This window comes from Sinohyriopsis cumingii, chromosome 2 (assembly GCF_028554795.1).
Source record: "Sinohyriopsis cumingii isolate HCF-2022 chromosome 2, ASM2855479v2, whole genome shotgun sequence".
Classification (NCBI taxonomy): domain Eukaryota; kingdom Metazoa; phylum Mollusca; class Bivalvia; order Unionida; family Unionidae; genus Sinohyriopsis; species Sinohyriopsis cumingii.
Window position 1 is genome coordinate 38,292,656 of NC_142962.1, and position 22,655 is coordinate 38,315,310.

At 33.5% G+C, this 22,655-nt stretch overlaps 1 protein-coding gene across 1 annotated transcript in view; it reads right to left on the bottom strand.

Annotated features, from left to right (window-relative positions):
- Positions 1-22,655, bottom strand: part of LOC149804674 (serine/threonine-protein kinase PAK 4-like) — a 64,893-nt gene that overhangs the window by 33,963 nt on the left and 8,275 nt on the right. Inside the window, exons 2-3 of the mRNA XM_089942926.1 lie at positions 10,239-10,462; positions 271-1,110 (exon numbers count right to left, since the gene is read on the bottom strand). Coding sequence (XP_089799052.1) covers positions 271-1,110; positions 10,239-10,445 — 1,047 coding nt within the window. The 5' untranslated portion in view covers positions 10,446-10,462. The remainder of the gene's footprint in view (positions 1-270; positions 1,111-10,238; positions 10,463-22,655) is intronic.

Here is a 22,655-nt window from a genome sequence, read left to right on the forward strand (position 1 = left end):
ATTGTCTTGTTTCATTACTCTTGTCTTGAATTAACACTGATACACATTATTTTATACTTGTATGGATATGTTTAGGAAAGTAAGATGATTGAAAAAAATGTCCCTCTAGAAAGACATTGTGCATAAGGATTCTCAAGGAAAATCATGTAAAGCCATAAACTGCAAATTTTGAAACCAAAATAATAAAGTTATTTCCATCCACAACATAACAGAGCACTAAATTTATAAATTCTTTTGTGGAAAAAAACAGTTCAACAAAAGTTAACTCACCCTTCCATATTGCACTGCTGCAGGATCTCTGGTCAGTGTGGAGAATCCATCTGGATGTGGAGGGCCTCCCTGAAATCCCCCTGGCTGCCTCTGAGGTGCACCAGGGTGCTGCACAGAATTATGTAACTGTTGTTGTGGAGGTTGGGGATAGCGAGGATCCTGCACAGACTGTGGGCTCCTCCCACCTGGGGGCATTTGACTGTGTCTGGGTGGGGACATGTCAGGTGGATAGTCCCTTGGTCGATCTCTTGATAATGTACTATCATATGAATCATTGTGTCGTCTGCTATACGAATCATCTGACCTTCTATCTTGTTCGAAACTGTGATCTCTACTACCAGGGTATCCACGCCCATCCTCTCGGAAATTTGGAGGGGCTAATCTACCATCTGGATAATCTCTAGGGTCTCTTTGATCACGCCTATAATCATTTGGATATCTTTGATCTGCATCATGTGGAAGCCTTGAGTCTCTGCCATTAGGATATCTTTGGTCCCTTTCATTGGGATACCTTAGGTCTCTATTTTTATCATTATATAGATTGAAATTTCTAGGGTCTCTGTTATTTGGATCTCCTCTTTGTGAGTCCATTTGGTCCCTATTGTAAGGAGGAGGTCCATGGTAATTAGGACCTGGACCATGGATCCCCATTTCATGAGGTGATCTGTCATCGTACATTTCATGTTCAGGAAGTGATGGGTGATTCAAATCAGGCTGGAATCTCCTGCGGGTTGGGGGTGGACTTTCCTTCCTCAATGAGTTTGAACGAGCGACTGTTATCTGACGAGCATCAGGATATGTTCCATTTACCTGGTTAGTAGATGACCCACGAATAATTGTCTGAAATGAGAAAATGTTTATGCAATTGGAATTAATTTCTCTCTCTACATTTTTGTGCAAGTGCCATCATTTTTTAATTTTTTATTATCTCAGACACACAGATAGAGATGCCAGCATTGGGACCTTTCTACATAGTTTGGATGCAAGTAAAACTATATAAATAGATAAATTAATTGATCATTCAAAAGATTGATTGTAATGTTTTAGCTGATTTGATCTTGCACTACTTATGTAAATTTATGTAAGTTGTCCACATAATCTGATACGTTTCACCTTCAAAACACTAAAAATCATTGTATTTTTATTAAATAAAAGTTGTTTAAAGCTTATAAAATAGGTGATATATGAGGATGGGTATTAAAAAAACTTGCATTTATCTGCCTCTTGCCTACTGTTGAAATCACACAACACCTTTATGTATAAATTATAATTTTGTGCATGAGTACAATTAGTAGTAATCAGTGACACAAAGTCTGCCTAAAACCTCTAAACTATAAGTACATTCCCAAAACAGATGGCAAATGGATTCAGGAAGCTGCCCATAAAAAAACATCACAAACTATCTATTATAGCAAAAAAAAATTACATTGCTTTTTTAGCAATAGTCTTTTTGTTTGTAATCTTTATCTGAAACCACCTTATATGTGGTCACTTTTTAAAAAATTTGGATGAAAGAGAATTTTGATCAGTCTCTTGTAAATAGTTATGCATAGTAATTTAATTTACAACTGAATAGATCTGTGAGTTTCTCTGTCCATCTAATTCCAACTTTTGTCTGATATTCGGTTACTGTTATTCTTAAGCCTAGGTATTTAACTATACAATTTAACTGATTTATACTAAGCCACTGTCCACCAGCATCCACTAAGTTGTCAATTCTTCTAATTCCATGTTCGATTCTTATTTAAAAAAAAAACAGATTTACCATCTACTCTAATACTGTGATTGTACCATATCAGATTATCTATAAAAAAATCAAGAAAAAGTATTTTCAAAATTGATCCATGCACAAAAACATCTCTTCATATAACATTATGTAACCTAATTTTTTTAAATTTAGGTAGTCTACCCCAAAAAATGTAAATTAGTGATATTTTGGCAAAATGCCTCTAAAATGCATTTCCATTTTGTAGACATAAATCATCTAACCCAAGAGATATTCAATGCTTCCACCAATGCAAATATATTTACCATCCTCAAATCTCCCAAGCTGTAATCATTTACAACTACTTTTCTTCTAATTTTATAAACTGAATTATTCCCCTTAAATTTATAAAATATATAATTTCGATTAGAATTTTTGTTGACGGAGATGGTAAGGATAGAACTAGACGGCTTAAACTTTTTATAACTGATTCTACCAAATGGTGTCAGGGCTCTTTTGATCATTGGCATAATGCTTTTTATCTCTTTAATTTTATTTTCATAATTTATTCTAACCATTTTTTCAAGCTTAGATGAAAACATTACACCTAGTTACGCCAACTCAGTGTCATCCAATTTATCTGATTTTTAACAGACATAACTGATCCTTACTTCCAACATTACTTCCAAACCAGATAATATTAAATTATCAATTCTGATGGCAAGTCCAGAGAATTTTGAATAATAAAATAAAAGATCAAATGCAGATTTCAAGGATTAACTATTCCCATTAAGCACAAACAAGTTTCATCTGCATATATAGAGATCAAATATTTTCTATTACTTATTTGTATTCCTTTAATATCTGGACTTCCTCTTATCATGTGTGTCAGTATCTCTTAAAGTGACATACTTGCATCTACTGAAATCTTAAATTTAAAATACCATACTCTGTGAAGCTTTGATCTACCTATATATTACAATTCTTTAAATGTTGGCATCCAGAGAGCTGATGCAAGGTCATGGTCAAAATGTACAACTAACCATGAGGAAATTAATTTTTCGATGATTTCGTAACTTGTGAATTCTACATCGCAAATGCCTGTTTCAACTTCAGAAGTATTAACTGATGTTTGTTCTATGACCCCTGCCCACCTTTAATTGAACATCAAATAAAAACATGTAAAAGATGCACAGAATATGATATTGTAAAAGATGCACCTCTTCCTACATAACTTTGCGCACAACAGGGTCTAAACCATAGATCTATATATACTTCAGAAGTTGTTGTTGTTATTGTTGTAGGGTTTAACGCCATTTTTCAGCACACGATAGGCTATACATGGCGGCCAGTATTAATGGTGGAGGAAGAACTTTGGGAAAACCCCGGAAAGAACCACCGACCCACGAGAAGCTACTGGCAAGCTTTCTCACATACCCACATTGGCTGAATCCAAGACTCGAACCCACGCAGACAGAGGTGAGATGGCAATGATCCGTAACGGAGAGCGCTTTAGACCACTCGGCCACTCGGGGCCCCTATTTCAGAAGTATTAAATATTATAACTAAAAATTATATTATAATATTATAAACCTTATTATCTTGATTATCTTGGGGGGTGTAAAAAAATTTAAAAAACTGTCAGCATAACTGGGTCCTGAGGTATCAGGGTCAGGTTGCCAGATGTATTGCAGAAAAATTATTATGTATCTGAAACACCAAAAATGAGGAGTTTTGTTTCTAAAAACAAACGGCATTTCTAATGCACAATAAAAATAATAATTCAGTCATGTTCAGGTTGCAGGAAAAAAAGACTGGAGGTCTTTTAAATGAGGTTAAGTAACAAGTCACACATTTTTACAACACAAGTTACTGTAATAATGTCAGTGGTTTAAAGTTATTTTAATTTCCTGTGATAGCCTAAGCAAGGCAATGGTTGTCTCACTCTGACCAATATCTTGGCCAAATTAGGTACATGTACATGTATGACTACTTTAAAAAAAAATATTTTAGTACTCTTCACATATGTACTGCTGAACACACTGTGTGTTAAGGCACTGACTTTCATGTTGAATTAGGTCTGTTCTAGTTTCACTGCTCATTAAAATTAAATAAGATTTCTATTTTTCAAAACTGCAAACATTAATTTAAAAAAACAATGTCAAAACTTGTATTGCTTCAATTTTTTATTTTTCTATCTATCTAATGATTGATCGATTAATCGATCAATAGATAGACAGACAGACAGACAGATAGATAGATAGATAGATAGATAGATAGATAGATAGACAGACAGACAGATATTAATACAACCATCTACTCAGGATTAGTAATAAAACAATTTTCAAGATGTTTCAATATCTAATTTTCTGCAGGAAACCATTCAGTGGTAAATATGTGCCCTGTACATGAAAATTGTCTATCGAAAAGCATTAATACTTAAAAGTACATGTACTGGGCTTAAACAAAATTTAGTTGGCTGCTTGTCCTACATCAGTTTTACTCCCATTATAATACTGTACATACTGGTCAATCTGCTTAAAATGTGACTTGTCCAGTTGTGAGAGCAGCTTTACAAAATAATCATTTGCCCTTACTTGGTCACCATGTCCAAAAAAATCACTTGCGCTTTCTCAGCAATAGCTTATAAATATTATAAAACAAGTGAAATTCTCAAGCCATGATGTACTTAACAGATAATCTAACTGCATCCATAAGGGTGAATCCACAATAATTCCATCAAAAATGTGCAAAAAAAGTATAATTTTTAAGCAACCCAGAAAGTATAATGATCTGTCTGAATTCATCTAAAATCTAAGAATAACTGAGGAAAGAGAAAGCATAATTCAGTTTCTGTATGCATGTGTCAAGGTCACTAAGCATTATCTATATAAATTTCAAATCTCTTGAATTTTCTCTGCTAAATTCCAGTTTTTAAATCTGAACACTTAATTACATGCTAATAAACTCTCACAAACTTATGAAACACTCTATAAGAACATACACATATCTTGTACCACTTATTAAGATACAGACATCAGGTACAAAGTTTATTGTTTCCAAAAAACTGACTGATTTTCAGTTGTTGGTCAAATGATCACATCATGAGTGTTGACAGCATGATCAAGCCAAATGTGCATAAAGGCAACGTTAATTTTGTCATTTTTGTTAATTTTTAGCAGCAATATTTGCAACAACCTTCTGCTGTGGGATTAACTTTAATAATTTGCAATTACTAACTAAATTGGTAAATTAATGGATTTATCAATTCCTATTAATAAACTTATTTCAACAATACTGGGGCATAGGAGTATTTGCCAGTTCACTGAGCAAGCATCAGTGGGATTAAGTGGGATATTGTTTTTCCTGAACTGATCAACAATTCAATTATACATAATGTCATTGAAGATGTACACACTTTTTTTTACATTTTTATTGTGGATAGTTCAATTAAAATTGTATTAGATTAAGTAGGGATATTAGAAATTGATGCACAGTAAAGCGCCTCACACACTAATATCTAATCCTTAGGATCTTAAACAGGTGAACTTGGTTTGATTAACCAAGTCAGATGGGCATTCAGCGGACAATATTCCTTAAATAATGATGTGGAATGCCTGAAATTTAGATCCTTCAAAGACTCATCAATACAAGCAAATTTCGGTTCAATACATGAGACAATTTACAAGTGTCCAAAAATGGAGTTAAGGAAAATGAAACCCATAAAAGATAAATCTGTATCTATCAAACAATACCAAATTCCCTCATAATATGTTGACTGGTTCTTGTGCTATGCTGATTACAAGCAACATCCCATGTAAAGATACAAGAGATAAAAGCACAAGTTTACTGACAAGGACAATAACTCTGTTCAAAAATCCACATGTAGACACCTATAAATCAAGGAGATAATATTCAAGGCAAATAACATCAGAATACGCTGAATGCTTCTTGAAATATACTGGTTACAGGAAATATCCCATCTGAAAAAATTTGACGGAGTAACAGGTGTAAGGTGGAGCTGTTTATATTGGCACTATGCACAATGGAGAATATTGGCATACCCCTAAAAAAATGTCATGTACTGTCATTAAAATTTCATCACATGATGAAGTTGTGGAAACTGTGCATGATCTAAGCACACATCTGATCAAAATGGCTTCCCCATGTCTTTGAAAATCAACCTGAACTAGTCCAAAGTATACTACCTTTAGCATGTATTAAAATACGGAAAATGAAATTAGCCAGATTAGGCAATACATGTACCAACTTCGGAAAGTGTAATAAATGAATTACAAAATATATCAAAAGTAAAAAAATTATCAGCTCCTTTTTTCTCAAAATTTACCTTTAAAGTCACAGAAGCAAAAATGATGATGCATTGTTTAGCAGTATTTTTTTTATAGGTGCATATCATAACTAAACCCAAGCTGTATACTCTATAAGTCAAACTACACCTGTTAACCCTTTGCTTCCCATATCAAAATGTAACCCTCTTACCTGTGCCTCCCATATGACATTCATGATGTCATACTCTTGCTCCCCATTAAAAAACCCCACTTAAACCGTAAAGCAAGTTCATTTTCAAAAAATTATATTCTTGCATTGCTGGAATAGCCTCTAAATAACCTAATCATTTCCACCACAAGTCGGCATTTGTTATTAATACCTGATTACTTAAGTTATTATTTGTCACCATTTTGTGATAAAAACAACTACTGATGAACAAATTGCTTTGCTTTAATCACTGCAACTTGTGCTTCGAACATGTATTTAATCAGCATACTTGGTGACATTTTTTGAAAATATTTAACTAAAACTTTTCACTGCTGATTTCGTATTATATTCTTTGTAATATCAGTTATAAGTCACAAGTAAACCTGACAAGATGCAGAAACATAATAATGGTGGACATCGCAGTATCTAGACAGTACCTGTTAATTAGACAGGCTGTAATTGTAATTCATTTGGCATATACATTAAGGAATATATAAAAGTCATAAGAAACATGATATAAACATTCTGTGATTAAATATTTAGCTATTTAAAAAAATAACAGTTCAAAATACATTACACACTGTGACACTGGATAAATTAATGTGGTATATAAGGTCATGGTTGTTTTCTTACATAACTCATTTTGTAATGAAAATAACATAATATAGCCAAGAAAATCATATCTAACAAATAGAAAATAATACTACCAGTACAGACTGATTATTACAACCTATAATTATCAATAATTTTTTTAAACATAATTAAAACATGAATGGTCATATTAAGAAAATCCCTCTTTCTTAAAATAGATGCATCCACATGGCATGCATGTTGTCATTTTATTCTTGGCCTTAGTGTGATACAGTTAGATATAGGACTCTATTTCATGCAAGGATGGACTTTAATGATTCATTTCATCATCGATGAAAAACTCGGCAATGTTTTGTCGGCAACAATGAATTTAAGAATCAAAGTTTTGATGTTATTATATCTTTGGAGCTTGAAATTATTCATACTTTATGTGTGACTAATATTCTAGATTTTTCAAGCGCAATTCAATGGCCTTCACAGAAATCTCATTCACTTGACCTGCTTTCCATACATGGGCTTATTAAAGGTTATTAAAAATATTTCATACTGAGTTCTTGTTATTTGTCATTAGTGATGTGGTTAAGGATATGCAAATTTATCTGGTAGGCCTATACATGTGAGAGAAAACAAAATGATCTTACCTAATGATGTTTCATTTCACTGAAGAGCTGATCTCAAATATAAATATGAACTATTTAGCAAATCACTTGTTCTCAGACTTTCATGTTGATGAACAAAACAAACAAACATGACAATAGGAAAAAACTATCTACAATTGTATTAAAGCACATCACAGCTACTCCTCTACCATGACCATGCTTTAATGAAACAGGCTGTGACATTCTATACAGCAATGATGGATGTTGCAAATGTAACAGCCAAGTTTGGTTTCATTACATCATCTTTCTCCATGCTTGGTACAGTATTTGCAGGTGGATTTTTTCCTTTTAAGTGTATGCAGTCTGTGTGTCTCAATATAATCCAGTGTCACTGGGGCTACAGATTTTTGATGGATGGCAACCTTCCTGCACTTGAAACTTCCTATGAGATGCTTCACCAAATTATTTCAAAAACATTTAATGAAGTATTGTATGAAATTTTAACCAAAACTTAAAACAGGATCAGTGAATGAAAAGTTATTTTTTATATTTGTATTTTAATTTTATTATTATGAAAAGATATGGAATAAAATAGCAGATAGTCAAGAGTCTAATCCTTAGATTTATGTATGGAGATGTGACAGATTGTAGTTGTGTGGTTATGGATATCTAATATGTTTTTAATTTTTAAGTTATCACATTAATGTAAAGATGAAAGACAAGAAAATATGTATGCATGCTTGTATGTATGTGTATAGCTTTTATGATGTCTATATGTGAGAGTGTGTCTGCTGTGCAATTTACTATTGGAAAGAAATACATTATTTGTAATGAATGTAGAAATGTATAAAAACCTTCATCAATGGTTTGATATTGGCGAGGCTTGTATGTTTTTTCAATGTTTGCCAGAACTTCATCCAGTATTGGACGTATTTTATAAAGTTTGTCATGGTTAGGGTGATCTGCAGGAAAACTGGTGTTGTCATGATTTAGGTGAAGGTACTGGAGGAGTTTTTCAAACCTTCTGCGTGGCATTATATTTCTGATTCCTTCATTGGATAAAAAATTGTCATTTGACCAATAAAAACTATAGTCAGGAGCTTTGATTATCCCCATGAAGATCAACATGCCAATAGAGGCAGACATCTCAGGCACACTGGTCTCTATCCAGTTTGCATCACTGATTTCATGATCCACATGTTCAGCTACAAATTTATTTGTTTCACTTGCAATCTTTTCAAACAGTCCAACTGGAAAATATAATTGGAAATAGTCTAGTTCTGGTGTTGTTTCCTGCAAATTATGTGATGGTCCTGACTGATGAGTAAATGTTCTTCTGTCAATATCTTGCATGTCTGCAAACCAATTTGGCTGATCATCATCAGTGTCACTCGAGTCTGACGACATTCAATGTCAATATCTGATGACAGAATTTCAGATCCTTCATCATTAAAGGCATCATTGTTTATAAAATCTGGTTAATTCATTGGAAATGAATCCAGAAAAATCATTTTCACTTCCAGACAAATCACTGTATTCAACAGACAAGGAGGACATCGCCATGATGAGATTAGGGAATTCCTTTCGTAAATAAACAATTTCACTTCTGGTAATGTCTGTTATATAATTTTATTTAAACTTTGCATATTGAAATGAATGGAAGAAATGAACGACATAAACATTTTTAATTTTGCTACTTTATTTTATATGCCAAGCAATTATGGCAGACTTCGTGTTTTAAACACATTAAAGCTATGTTATACATTACAATGTATGGAAGAAGACTTGCCATATTTACAGCGCATTCTAAGAATGTGATTTTCCACATAAAGAACATGATGACATTATGAATTTATACTAGTAAAGTAAACTTCAGCATTATTTTTGGAAAAATTACAATTTTGAGTAACATACATATGTTGAAAAGGCCATAATATTTACATTGAATTGAGGTAATACAATCGGCAAATGATACCATTTTGGATGCAGCCATGGACCACCCCATGTATAATTGGTTGTTTAAATTTAGATTTATATCTTCTAATGTTAGGAAATACGTCATTAAAATCGAATGATAGTAAAGATGGCATTTCTCTGTATTCATTAGGTGCCTATTTTAAGCAAAATTTTCCAACACTTCACTGCTTAAGCTTTGCCATAAACAAAAACATTCTAAGCATGAAGACATCTTTAATCCTTCACACTACTGTACAATCCTTATTTCTTTCCTTAGCTCAGTTATAACAAAAAGACTTGTGACTAATTTCAAAATAAGTAAAAAAAGTGAAGAAAATGAAATTCAAATAAAATTTAAGGTCAGTATAAAAGGTGGTTTTAATACTATGACTGCAAACGAGTTTAACACAAAATCTTAGTTTTGTTAATACTGTCACTATATGCACAAGTGATACAAGTGTCTCTGCTAACCTCAGAATATGACTGCTGTCTTTGCACCATGTTATAATGTGCTGATGCTGCGTTTGAATTGTAAAAAAGCTGGCTGCTGTTGCAGCTTGAGAAATAACACCCATGTTTTTACATTATGCTCACACTGACAAGACAAAATAGTTGTTTACCTTTAGAGGTGCAATATCCATTTGGGTGATGGTCGATGGATCCACAATAGGTTTCCGTCGATCCCTATCCTCATCCCCAATAATTCCAGCCCATTGTTTTGGCAATCCAACATAGCGACCAACTTGGTGGTCAAAGCCAGTGTGGACTCGATGTTCAAAGTTTGAGGGGCCAGAGATCTGTGGCTTATTTTTCTTTTTCTTGAACATAGCTGGTATTTCTGGGTCTGAAAGATTGAAAGACAATGCTAAAAACACAACAAGAGGTCAGTGTGGGCATGATATCACTCACCAGGCTTAAGTAACTTCACAGCTCACTATATCATTTAACAGGCTTTACACAATATCAATTTTACCAATTATACCAATAGTCTGATAAAAATTCTTTACAAAGGTATAATTAGTAGGAAGTCTCTTGCTCATAATCAAAATGGATGAAATTACAAGTCACATGTTTGTTTTTGTTTTACTCTTTGCAATTATGGAAGTGTTTTGTGAGAAAACAATATCTGGAAATTGTATTTTAGTAAGAGCTAGAATTACAAAACAAATCCCAATCAGTCTGGGAGTAATGGCATTGATGGTCTGGCATAAATGCTACAAAATAAAGCATAATACATTTGATAACAAAAACTGAAAATGTTTCAGGCATCTCAACACTAGCAAATGCCAAACTCTTAGTCCATTCCAACATACATATTAAACTTGCTTCAAAATATTTAAGAATTTCAAATGTGGCAAAAGTTTTGGGAATAATTATTAGCAAATTAATTTATAAACATTGACATGGTTTTTACAAGAAATATGTTCTCATTGCAGCAAACATTAGAAGAAAATAATTACTTGCAAGCAAATATCTGTAACTGTGAAAATAAATTCTGACCTCTAGTTACACTATTATCCACTGTAATCCCCAACGTATATTATTTTGCCAACATTCTGTAAACTGTTTTAATGAAATTACACACTTTGCATTCTGCAATTTATTTCTTCTCTGGTTTTCATAAGATTTATGTGTGTGGGGGGGAATTATGTAACATAACAATTGTGATTCTCAAAAGTTAATGTTGTGGGTTATTCTTCTTGATTTAATTTTGAGAGAGAGAACATGTATTTTAAAAGCAAACAACTGTTTAAACTGGTTAAGATTTGAGAACCATTTAAAGCTTGAATTTCATTAACATGTGAAGAACATGCACATTATAAAATTCATGGGACATCTTGCTTATTGCAAACCCTATCAAAGATACAGTCTCTACAGTGGTAACAATTTCAGCCAATCAAATTAAAGATTACCACATTAATATGAGTGGATCTTGCTCATTATGTAACCTGTCAGATCCTATGCACTTGTGACAGAGCTACAGGTCTATGATAAAGTTATCTGCATTTATACAATGTAGAGAATGTTGGTATACCTCTATGATACTTTCATGGACTGTGGGTGAAATTTCTTTATGCAATGTACTTGTGCAAACTTCATATGATCTAAGCACACTGCTGACCAAAATGGCTGCTTCCATGTCATAAAAAAAATCAGCTTGAAGTAGTCCAAAGTACACTAACTTTAGCAGTCATTAAAATATGAAAATCAAATTTTGCCTAAGTAGGCAATACCAACATCTGGTTTTACAATGAATGAATCATAAAATACAAAACACATATATTTTAACAAGTTATTGGGTCATTTATTACAATTTAACTTTGAAGTTCTGAAAGTGCAAATGACCAAATGAAGCTAGCAGAACTTTTTTATAGGTGTACATCTAAAATAAGGCCATACTGTCTGTATACTCTATAACCCAAACTACATCCATCAATCATACACCGAAATAAAGGGAATTATAAGTTCTTTTAACAATACCCAAGATAAATCTTGTCTTTTTTAAATAGCCATGATAACCAGTAAGGAAAACCTGGGAAATTATTTTTCTTTAAAAAAATGAACCATATGCAAAGTATAAAACTGCAGAACACAACCAAACTAGTTCAAGATCTTGATCATATAATCCTATACTATTAGTTGTATCAAAATTGGATCAGAAATAACAGCTTAAAGATTGGTAACAAGCTCAGTTAATCAGCCAATGAGAAGCAAGATCACATCATTAATAATATGTGTGAATCTTGCTCATTATCAAACTCATGCAAGAGCTTCATGATACAAGCCTATATTCCAAGTTTGATCAAATCAGAAACAAAATATGGCTTCCAGGAGTGTAACAAGCTCATTCAATCAGATGCAAATGACCTCATTACAATAAAATAATCTTGTTCATTATCAACTTGTTTGAGACCTTTATGATATAAGCATCCATATATCCAAATTTATTCAAAATCAGATCAGAAATATGGCCTCCAGAGTGGTAACAAGCTCATGCAAACAGACACACAATCACCTTAGTAATATGCATAAATCTCGTTCATATTGTAACCAGTCTGTAATGGCCTCCAGAGTGGGAACAATCAAATGCTGACAAATGGACAATGACTGATGGACATATGACCATACTACCAGCTATCTAGGTCTTATTGTAAGCTAGTAAACCAACATTAACTCTGATGACAATTATCCGAACTTTTCAATCAGACTAGAAAACATGTCCCTCAGATTCATAAAAATTTATACTTCATTAATTCGAATTTTCTCCCTCTGTTATTTGATTAAAAATATTCAAAAACATCAGCAAGTTTTTAAACTAATAACGTTCAGACATTTAAAAACTTACCTTCTTTACTTCCTGTAAATGTTCACAAAATTGGTAAACAGGTAAATGAACATGCATGTGATAACAACTGGTGTTGTTGCATTGTCAATGTTGTGATAGATACATATAAGCAGTAGTATGAAACAAAATAACAATGATCCTAAAGATGTTTTACTTAAATTGTCAGAATCTGTTATATTTAAACAAATGTCATAAGATGACCAAAAAAAGTGAAATGATTGCAAGATGAGTGATATACGGTGTGCAGTGTTGATGGCTCACATAGATGTAAGCTGTAAATCTTATGTACACACTGGAATGAAGTTTGAGCTTCAAACTGGTTTGATTAAACAACATTTTAATTATTGCATATTGTAAATATTGTACCCCTAATTATATACCCATTTAATCAGACGTGGTTCATCTGGTGTTCAATACACATGTTCAATTTGTATCTTTGTATCAGACAACCAAACTGGAATTATTTAGGTGTTTTAACTGCATTGAATCAAGTTTTACTAATCTCAATTTGTTTTGAATCCCATTCCCTCTTTATAGCCCAATGCAAACCATCAAAATTGCTTCATTATGGTCTGTACCCCGCGACTTGACTTGCATTTTGTGGAAATCATTTTCACTCTTTAAGTTGCTCTGACCTTATCTTTTGACCCGTTTGAGATCAGAAACATTTATTAAGCAAAACTGGGGTATGTATTAAAAATAAAACCACATTAATTTTGCATTTTTTCCAATAAAGGGGAATTAACTCATTTTAAATGTCATATCAAAACATGTCTTACAGCATCCACATATCCAGAAGGCATATCAAACTGATTTCTCCTTCTACCAACAAAGAAAAAAAAACATCCAGTTTTGTATATCACTTATAAATACTATGTTGGACAAGATATGCAAATTAGAACCATGTACTTAATTTTCTTTCACTTTGTAAAATATTTAAAGAGGCCATCTTTATATCCCAAGTAAAGCTCTACTAAATATATCTTTAATTCTTTATTAAACACAATGAACACAGGATATTACTGTACATGTAGGACTATAATGTTACTGCTCCCCCACCCCACCTAGTTCTAATAAGGTATACAGCACATTCTTCTAGCAACTACTCACATACTGGATAAACTACAACCCCTCAAAAGTTAGCTGTAACATCTATAAAAAAAAACCTAAACAAACTGTTTCCATGTGTTTCAGGAAATGCTGTACTCATAAACATATGCAGACAATGCACATGTGCTTTATGAGGGTTGAATGCAATTGGGATTGGTGGAGGTACATTCCAATGTAAATATCTAGAATGTAATCTGGCTTTCAGGTCAAAAAATATGTATCTATGCATCATGAACATATTAAAATAAGGCAAGCTAAAATTGCCTGATCCATTCTAATGTTCCTGATGTGTGTATGAGTCTCTATATATATATACATCTCTCTCTCTCTCATATATATATATATATATATATATATATATATATATATATATATATATATATATATATATATATAAAGAGATTCCATTAAATTGATATTTTATGGAGTATTGAGGACCCCTAAATTTGAATTTTATAGGGTCCTTACAAGATTTTAAAGGGTCCCACTTCATAGTTTCTACAGTATGGGTGTGAGGGAGAGATTATAATTTTTTTGAAAATAGGACAAGGTTCTTGCAATCATGGAAATCCTAGAAAGTTTGTAAATTACAGAAAAGCAATTCAAGGGCCTTGAAAGTTTTAAAATTTTTAACAGCCATTAAAAGTTTTGGAAAAGTCATGGAATTTAATTATTTTGCACTATCCAGATGCATTTTTGATTGTCGACGCAAAAGTTTCAGCAATCTGCCTAATTTCAACAATGGATTTGTTAGAGTAGGTTTCTCTGGTAAACTTCATTGTCAGACTACATCCATGGATCTTACCACCATTCAAAATCATTCTACTTATGGTACTCAAAAGAGAATGACCTATCCAACAGATGAAGTATGCCCAAAGTCAGCTGTAAAATAATGATTTTTGTGTTAAATTTATGTGTAATGTAAGTATTAGAGGTCATAAATTTACGTAGTATGTACTCCTGAAATTGGTAGAAAAGGTCTTGGAAAAGTTTTGGAAAAGTCATGGTGTTACATTCTTTAAAGATTGCAGGAACTCAAATAGGAGTTCCACCAGCAAAAGTTGCAGTCCCCTCTCAGAAGCATGTTGGGTATACATGAAGTGGATAAATGTCCATTATAATGCCAGGAATAAAGAGACACAAAATCTTGTCAGTTTTAATTATTCATAATTCTTTAAATATTCACATATTAAAACAGATATCCCATCAGTCGACTTGGGAACATGCTACACAAGGCCATTATTTAGACAGTAATACATCATGCCCTCCAAAACAAAAATATCAGGCAAGGCATCTTAATTACAGAACTGGATGAACGTGAATTTAATTTTAAATTTTGCAATGAGCATTCATGAGCTCAATCTCGAGTGCTGTTATTACATTTTGTCCTTTTTTCTGATCTGCCATGTTTTAAGTTTGCAAAGATCCATCTGCTCAAACATTTTTCATCGTATAACATCCACAGGTCACAATGTCAAGCCTCTTGCTTATATCTGGTGCCACTATCTAAAAATCCATAGACTGGTACGCTACCCATTTTTTAAAAGAAAATAATGAATCTGTGAGGATAAGTTCAAATTAATGAAACCTGTTTTCTTGGAAATTAAATGGGTCATAGTCAATTGCTATAAATAGAAAACAAGGAAAATTCTTATACAGCAGTGATGTTTTAAAAGCAAATTCTTAAATTTATACGAGTGGAATTAAAGTGATGATACTAAAAATGATAAATGTTTTACGGATTTTTTTTCTTCTTTATTTACCAAGACAGTGTAAAACATTTATTGGAGAACATAAAACATAATTTGTTGAAGAAAAAAAGGCTGATTACGACAAAAGCATAATGGCTGGCATGTATGTATTTAACCTCCAAAATACTTATCCCAATTTGCAAACGACATTTTGTCCCAGTCTCGAACTGAAAGCAACAATATTTATTGTAGGGTCTATCTTCCAATATATCCTTAGTGTGTCATCCTTTCAAGATCATGTGCACAATACTTACTTGGCTACACTCGGAAATAAACACAATGCATAAATTAATGAGCATGACCTCAACAGACAGTGTACAAAATCCTTGTGACCTCTGTTTTGAGAAACCTTGACCTTTTCTGTAAGCTGGAAATTGACTTGGTCAGCAATTTATATCGCGTCCTATGGTACTATTTCGGCTGGGGTTTGAATGCGTCTTTTTAATTTTATTGCATCAGGGACACACATTTGTGCATTACTGGAAGCCATGATTATATATATATATATATATATATATATATATATATATATATATATATATATATAACTTCTATGTTCCTGGCAGCCTGTACAAGAGTGGCAGACAGAAATCTGTATGGACAAGTACAAAAGAGAGATTTCATTGTTGTTATAGGGTTTAACGCCATTTTTCAGCACAAGATAGTTTATACATGGCAGCCAGTATAAATGGTGGAGGAAGAGCCCTGGAAGACCCCCAGAATGAACCACCAACCCATGAGAAGCTACCAGCAAGCTTTCTCACATACCCACACTGGCTGGACCCAAGACTCTAACCGATGCAGACAGAGGTGAGATGGCAGTGATCTGTAATGGTGAGTGCTTTATAGGGCATAACCGACTTTTGATCCGGAAATCGGATTCCACCGGATAGTATGAACTTCCGATTAATCGGAGTCGGACAAGGCAGGAACGACCGATTCGGATAATAAAAATAATAAAGTTGAATTTCTATAGCACCATGTCTAACACTGCGTGTCATTCGATAGTGCGTTAATAAAGTTAAATAAGAAGTCAGAAAAGTCCAATATGGTCAACACAACGGGGTGAAACGATAATACTTGAGTTAGACCGAAAGATTTAAATTTATTAAAATATATAATACAGTCCTACCCGTTTATGTCAACATCCTCAATAATGAAGACATAATATTGAATACAATGACACATGCTAATGAGGTATTAAAAGAAAATGATTCCGCAAGAGGCTAACTTTATAGGACCAAACAAAAGCCTGTTTTATTTTTATTTGACCGCGACATTAAAGCATGGCGGCAAGATCAACTAATTGTTGAATAAAGTACTGGATGGAACTGGCCGCTTGCCGACATAAATGATTAAGGCGGGAAAATAAAAGCCTGGCGGCAAGATCAACTAATTGTTGAACAAAGAATGGGATGGAACTGGCAAAAAAATAAAAAATTTCATGGATTCTTTGTGGCTTTGAACATCGTTGCATTTTGCTATAGTCCTGCCATATCCTTCCCCTTGTGACATCGGTGTGATATGCAAAACGTGTGTAACACGGTTTAAAAAGTTAATTTGAAAAACCTTTTAATTTAGCATTTCCGATTAATTGAATTGTATCCGGAATCGGAAAAATTTCATGCCCAAAATCCGGAATCGGAAATCAGTAGAAAAATGCTAATCGGTTATGCCCTAGTGCTCTATACCACTTGGCCACCCGAGAGATAGAGAGAAGTTCTACAGTCAAAATTATCACCACTATTGTGTGTGTGTATATATATATATATATATATATATATATATATATATATATATATATATATATATATATATATATACACACACATACATGTATATATATATATATGGAAGCACCTGCACATCAAGGATCACAAATACACAATACGAATTTAGTTCCCTCATTTCATTGCATATATTTATAATAAAATCCTGATAAAAAGTTTCAAAATCACTAAACATCACTCATTATAATTGCTTTTAAATCATTGAAAACATGATGGGAAACATAGAAAAACTATTTTTTGACAATATAAACAAAGGTATGGTACAGATAAGACCATTTCTTCCTTTTTTTAACTGCTGAGTGCTAAAACCATCTCTGATATTCTTCAGCAATAATATGTTCAAATTAACTGCTGTGGTGGACAGACTGGATGTCAGATTGGCACCATTTTCATTTTGGAAAAAATCATGTCATAATGATATCTGCTATTGTTGTTGTTATGTGGTTTAATGCCATTTTTCAGCACAAGATAGGCTATACATGACAGCCAGTGGAACTGGTAGAAGAACCGAGGAAAACCCCCAGAAATAACCATGGACCCACAGTTAGCTAATGACAAGCTTTCTCACATACCCGCACTGGCCAAGCCCGAGACCTGAACCCACAGACAGAGGTGAGATGGCAGTGATCCATAATGGTGAGTGTTTTAAACCACTCGGACACTCTTTTCCCCCCAATGTCATAATGATGATCCATTCAGGGGGAGTTAAGTGACAAGAAGATTTTCATAACAGTTGTCACGGCAGTCATATTGGTTGTATGACTTGCACCATTTTCATCCAGGGCTAACTACTGTAGGTATCATAATCAGTCTTAGTGAAAACCCAATGTTGATATAGCCATCTACAGTATTTGGGAGCAGAGATAATATTTCCAAGATAACCAACATGGTGGCCATATTGAGAGTTAGTAATTTTCATTTAGGACCATGTGGATACCATTAGAACTCTTCTGGTGAAAACCATGTCAAAAAGGACTATCCATTTGAGAGGAGTAGTTAAAAAAAGAGTTTCAAGATTGCCACATACTGGATGTCAGAGCCACACAATTTTAATACAATCAATGTTATAAGAAGCCTTTTGGGTGCTGTGTGTGTGTGTGTGAAAATCTAATGATAATACGACCGTCCATTCAGTAGAACTTAGTGAAAGCAAGATATTGAAGCTGGCCATTGTGGCAGCCGTATTTGACCCTTTTCAATTAGGACCAAGTAGACATCATAAGAAGGCAAAATGATGAAAACTCTATGCCAATATGACTTTCTGTTCAGGAGTAGCAATGATTGTCTATCTGGCTGCCATGGTGGCCATATTATACTTCAGATCAGCATCATTTTTATATACATAAGAAATCTTTTAGTCAAAACCCAAGCTGATATGACCATCCCTTAGGAGAAGTAGAAATAACAGGATTTTTTAATTGGAGCCCAGATCAGTGTCATTTCAATTTAGGACTAGCTAGACATCATACATCTTTTAATGAAAAACTTTAATGAAAACTTTATGTTCAGAAAACCATCCAAGAATAGTGAAACAATTTCAAGATGGCTGCCATTGTGGAAATAATGAACATCAGATCAGCACCAATTTCATTTAGGATTAAGAAAGCAGTGATAAGATTTCAATGGTGACCATGTCTTTAGTCAGAACAGCTCCATTTGCATTTATGACCAGCTGGATATTACAAGAAATCTTTTAGTGAGAACCCCATGCTTATATGCCATTCATTCAAAGATTTTCTATATACTGGATGTGTGAGCACCACTACTGTCATCTAGAGGCAACTAGACAATGGGATGAATGTGTGTAAGGTTTCATGGCAATCCTCTGAGTAGTCTAGAAGAAGCAGCAATGACAATGTTGTCCTAACAGACGGATGAACAACATATGACGTATAACAGACCATCCCATAGGATCTTCTGGGTTATGACCAGTAAAGCTGAAAAAGGTGTTTTTGATGTATCATCATATACTCTGTCTCTGTCCTGATTATGAGACTGGTTGCATGTTTTAGTTACTGAATGCTGTGTTAGTGTGGTACTAGATGATGTTCAATAATGGATGTATATATAAAATGGAAGCAATTTGGGCCCTGGAAGCAGCACTGTAACCAGGGTGCAAGACTGGGGATTGGGCTTCCCCTAAAATAAAAAGCAGATATTTTTGATGGCCCTAAACTCAGTTTTATTTTATTTTTGCTTTGCTTTCAAAATGAATTAATTTTCCTTTAACTAAGTTATGTGAATCTGAAGTTCTTCGTTAACTGAAACATAATTATTACTATAATGAATCTGACTAATGGCCATGAATTATGGTGCTATTTGATGATGATCTGTTAAACTAGACCATCAATAACCATCAATATTGATAAGGCCAAGAAAACAAATGATTCTATTTTTTCTTAACACAAGGGACATTATAAAATCCTGATATTTTTTATTTTCCTACATATTTTCGAACTATGGTACATGTAACTTTATTTAATAATTTTTCACATTTTATATGTTCCCAATTTTGTTGTTTGGTATTTTGCATTAAGTACTCTTAATACTTGGTAGTTATTTTTAAACTCATCTAAAATATATAAATTAATAAATGTGTATTAAACAAAATGTATGCATACTTTCCCATACTCCATCAAGTACATGTAATAATACATGTATGACTATTTTTATTGAAAAAGTACCTTCTATACCTGACTATAAATCAAGTCCAATTGCAAACTGCATAAATCTAGATCTGCTGTGCCAAAATTTATCTGCAGTTGAACCAGCTACATATACCCTGATCTATCAGAGCATTATGTGACAACATATCAGAGTCTATGCTGTTTGCAGTTGCACTCAACTTATTGGCAAGAATATAAATTTTATTCTTCTTGAACCTGGCAACTAATCTGAAATATGTCACTTATGAACTGAATAGATCCTGAGGATCTAGAACAGTTTAATTTTGAACCCTTCCTGTTCACACCAAATAAGGTATATTAATTTGCTCTATAAAAGTGATAAATACCAATGTACTGTAAAATAAAGTCAATATAAAAGTGTAAGTACCAACATACACAGGAATGGTAGTATGTTTCAAAATAACAAGTTCCTTCAAAAACTTAACCCTGACTAGGGATAATAAATCTAATTCATAATCGATCACTCAAGGTAACATAAATGGGGGGGGGGGGCAAAAGGCAAAGGAAAATCCTCTACCGTGCCTGAAAAATAATGCCAATGCAGAAGATAACTACATAAAGGACATATAAGACTAACATAATTTTCCCTAAAAACACCAATGTGTACATGCAAAATAGAAAACTTGCCTCATTACCTATGTCAAAAAGTCTGAAAGCCTCCATAACCTATGGGATTGATCCAAAAAATACAACTTTTTACAATATCACTGTATAATCCAATGTTCAACCTCTGTTCATTAACATGTAATAGGCCCTGTACAGAACAAACAAAACCATAAAGAAGCAAAGAAGTCCAAGTTTATACAAAGTGGTTGACTTGACATAAGCCATCCCCTTGACAAGACCAGATAGCCATACAGTTCAAACAGCCAGAGCCATGTTAACTATTAACTCATACCAATGGAACAGACCCTGATTGACTTTACATCCTCTATTAGGTCAAAATCTATTCTTCTTTCATCTATTAATCACAGAGAGAGAGAGAGAGACTCATTAAAACTGGTCTGGCCACCACATATATGATGGTAGAGTGGGTTTATATTGTTTCAGTGGACCTTGCAGGTAAAATGTATAATACCCAGATGAGAGATAGAAGGCATCATGTTTCCAAACTGTGGACCTTCATAATCAATGGAGGTTGTATTGTGTTTACTAAAACATGTACACTCTGATGCTGTATTAATTTGCTGAACTAGAAAATATGCTTATATTGAGATGTAGACTGAAAAGGCGAGAGACAGACAAAAATCACTATATTTAATGCATAAGGTGATGAGAACATTCTGAACATGCTCAGCAGAAATTTGTCAGAAAAAAGTAATTCCTGATAGTGATACAATAATAAATACTTATTGCAAAGTTCACCATAAAGGAGACACATACGAAATCCCTAAACTGACCATTTCCAACATTTCATAATTTGTTGGACACTACCTAACATTTCAAATTTTCAATCTTTACTAGTGAAAAACCAGCAATGATAAAAAAACATGAATCAATCGATGAGAATGCTTGATTATTTTTTAACATTAACAAGAATGCAGAAACGGAGGATTAAACCAATCAAGTATAATTAAGACTTCATGTTAAATGCCTTTTTGCTGATATTTAATAAATATTGCAATCACTAACAAGAGTTCCTTGAAGGGACCTATGCTCTACTGACCAACAAAGAGCAACTGTCCCTGTCAGACATGATGATGAAGGCAAACGGAAATGGTAAATTGCATATGCATGCACTCACCACATAACTGATGCTGCACGTTACCTCAAAAACCAGTTGGCAAGCTCTTTCAATTCTATGTAATATTTTTATCTCCAATTACCACTGTTGTAACCAATGTCAAGCCATGCCAATTTGGACATCAATGTTCATTAAAAGTTAACTACATTCCTAAAGAAGATGGATGTGATATAGGATATGACAAGCAAGAAAGTCATTCTGAAAATCTGGGAGGCTGCTGCAGTTGAAAGAATAAGTTATCAAGACCAGGTGATAATGTATAGGAGACAGCCTTGTAATTGCTGTCCTTCCATACCCAAGTACTGAGTTAAATATATTCTCTGCTGCTTCTCCCAAGAGTGATTTGGAATTGCAACCAAATTGTATTCAATCATTAATTATTATTTCTGAATGTTTTAATTATGTTCATTCCTCACTTATTTATATTCGAAAACGAAATGGCGTACCACAGTACTATGGTTACTGGACCAGGCAGTGATTACACCCAATTGTTTAAGAAGCTGATCCGGTGGTTCTTCCCTGGGTTTTCCAGGGTTCTTCCTCCACCAGTTATACTGGCCGCCATGTATAGCCTATCTTGTGCTGAAAAATGGCGTTAAACCCTAGAAC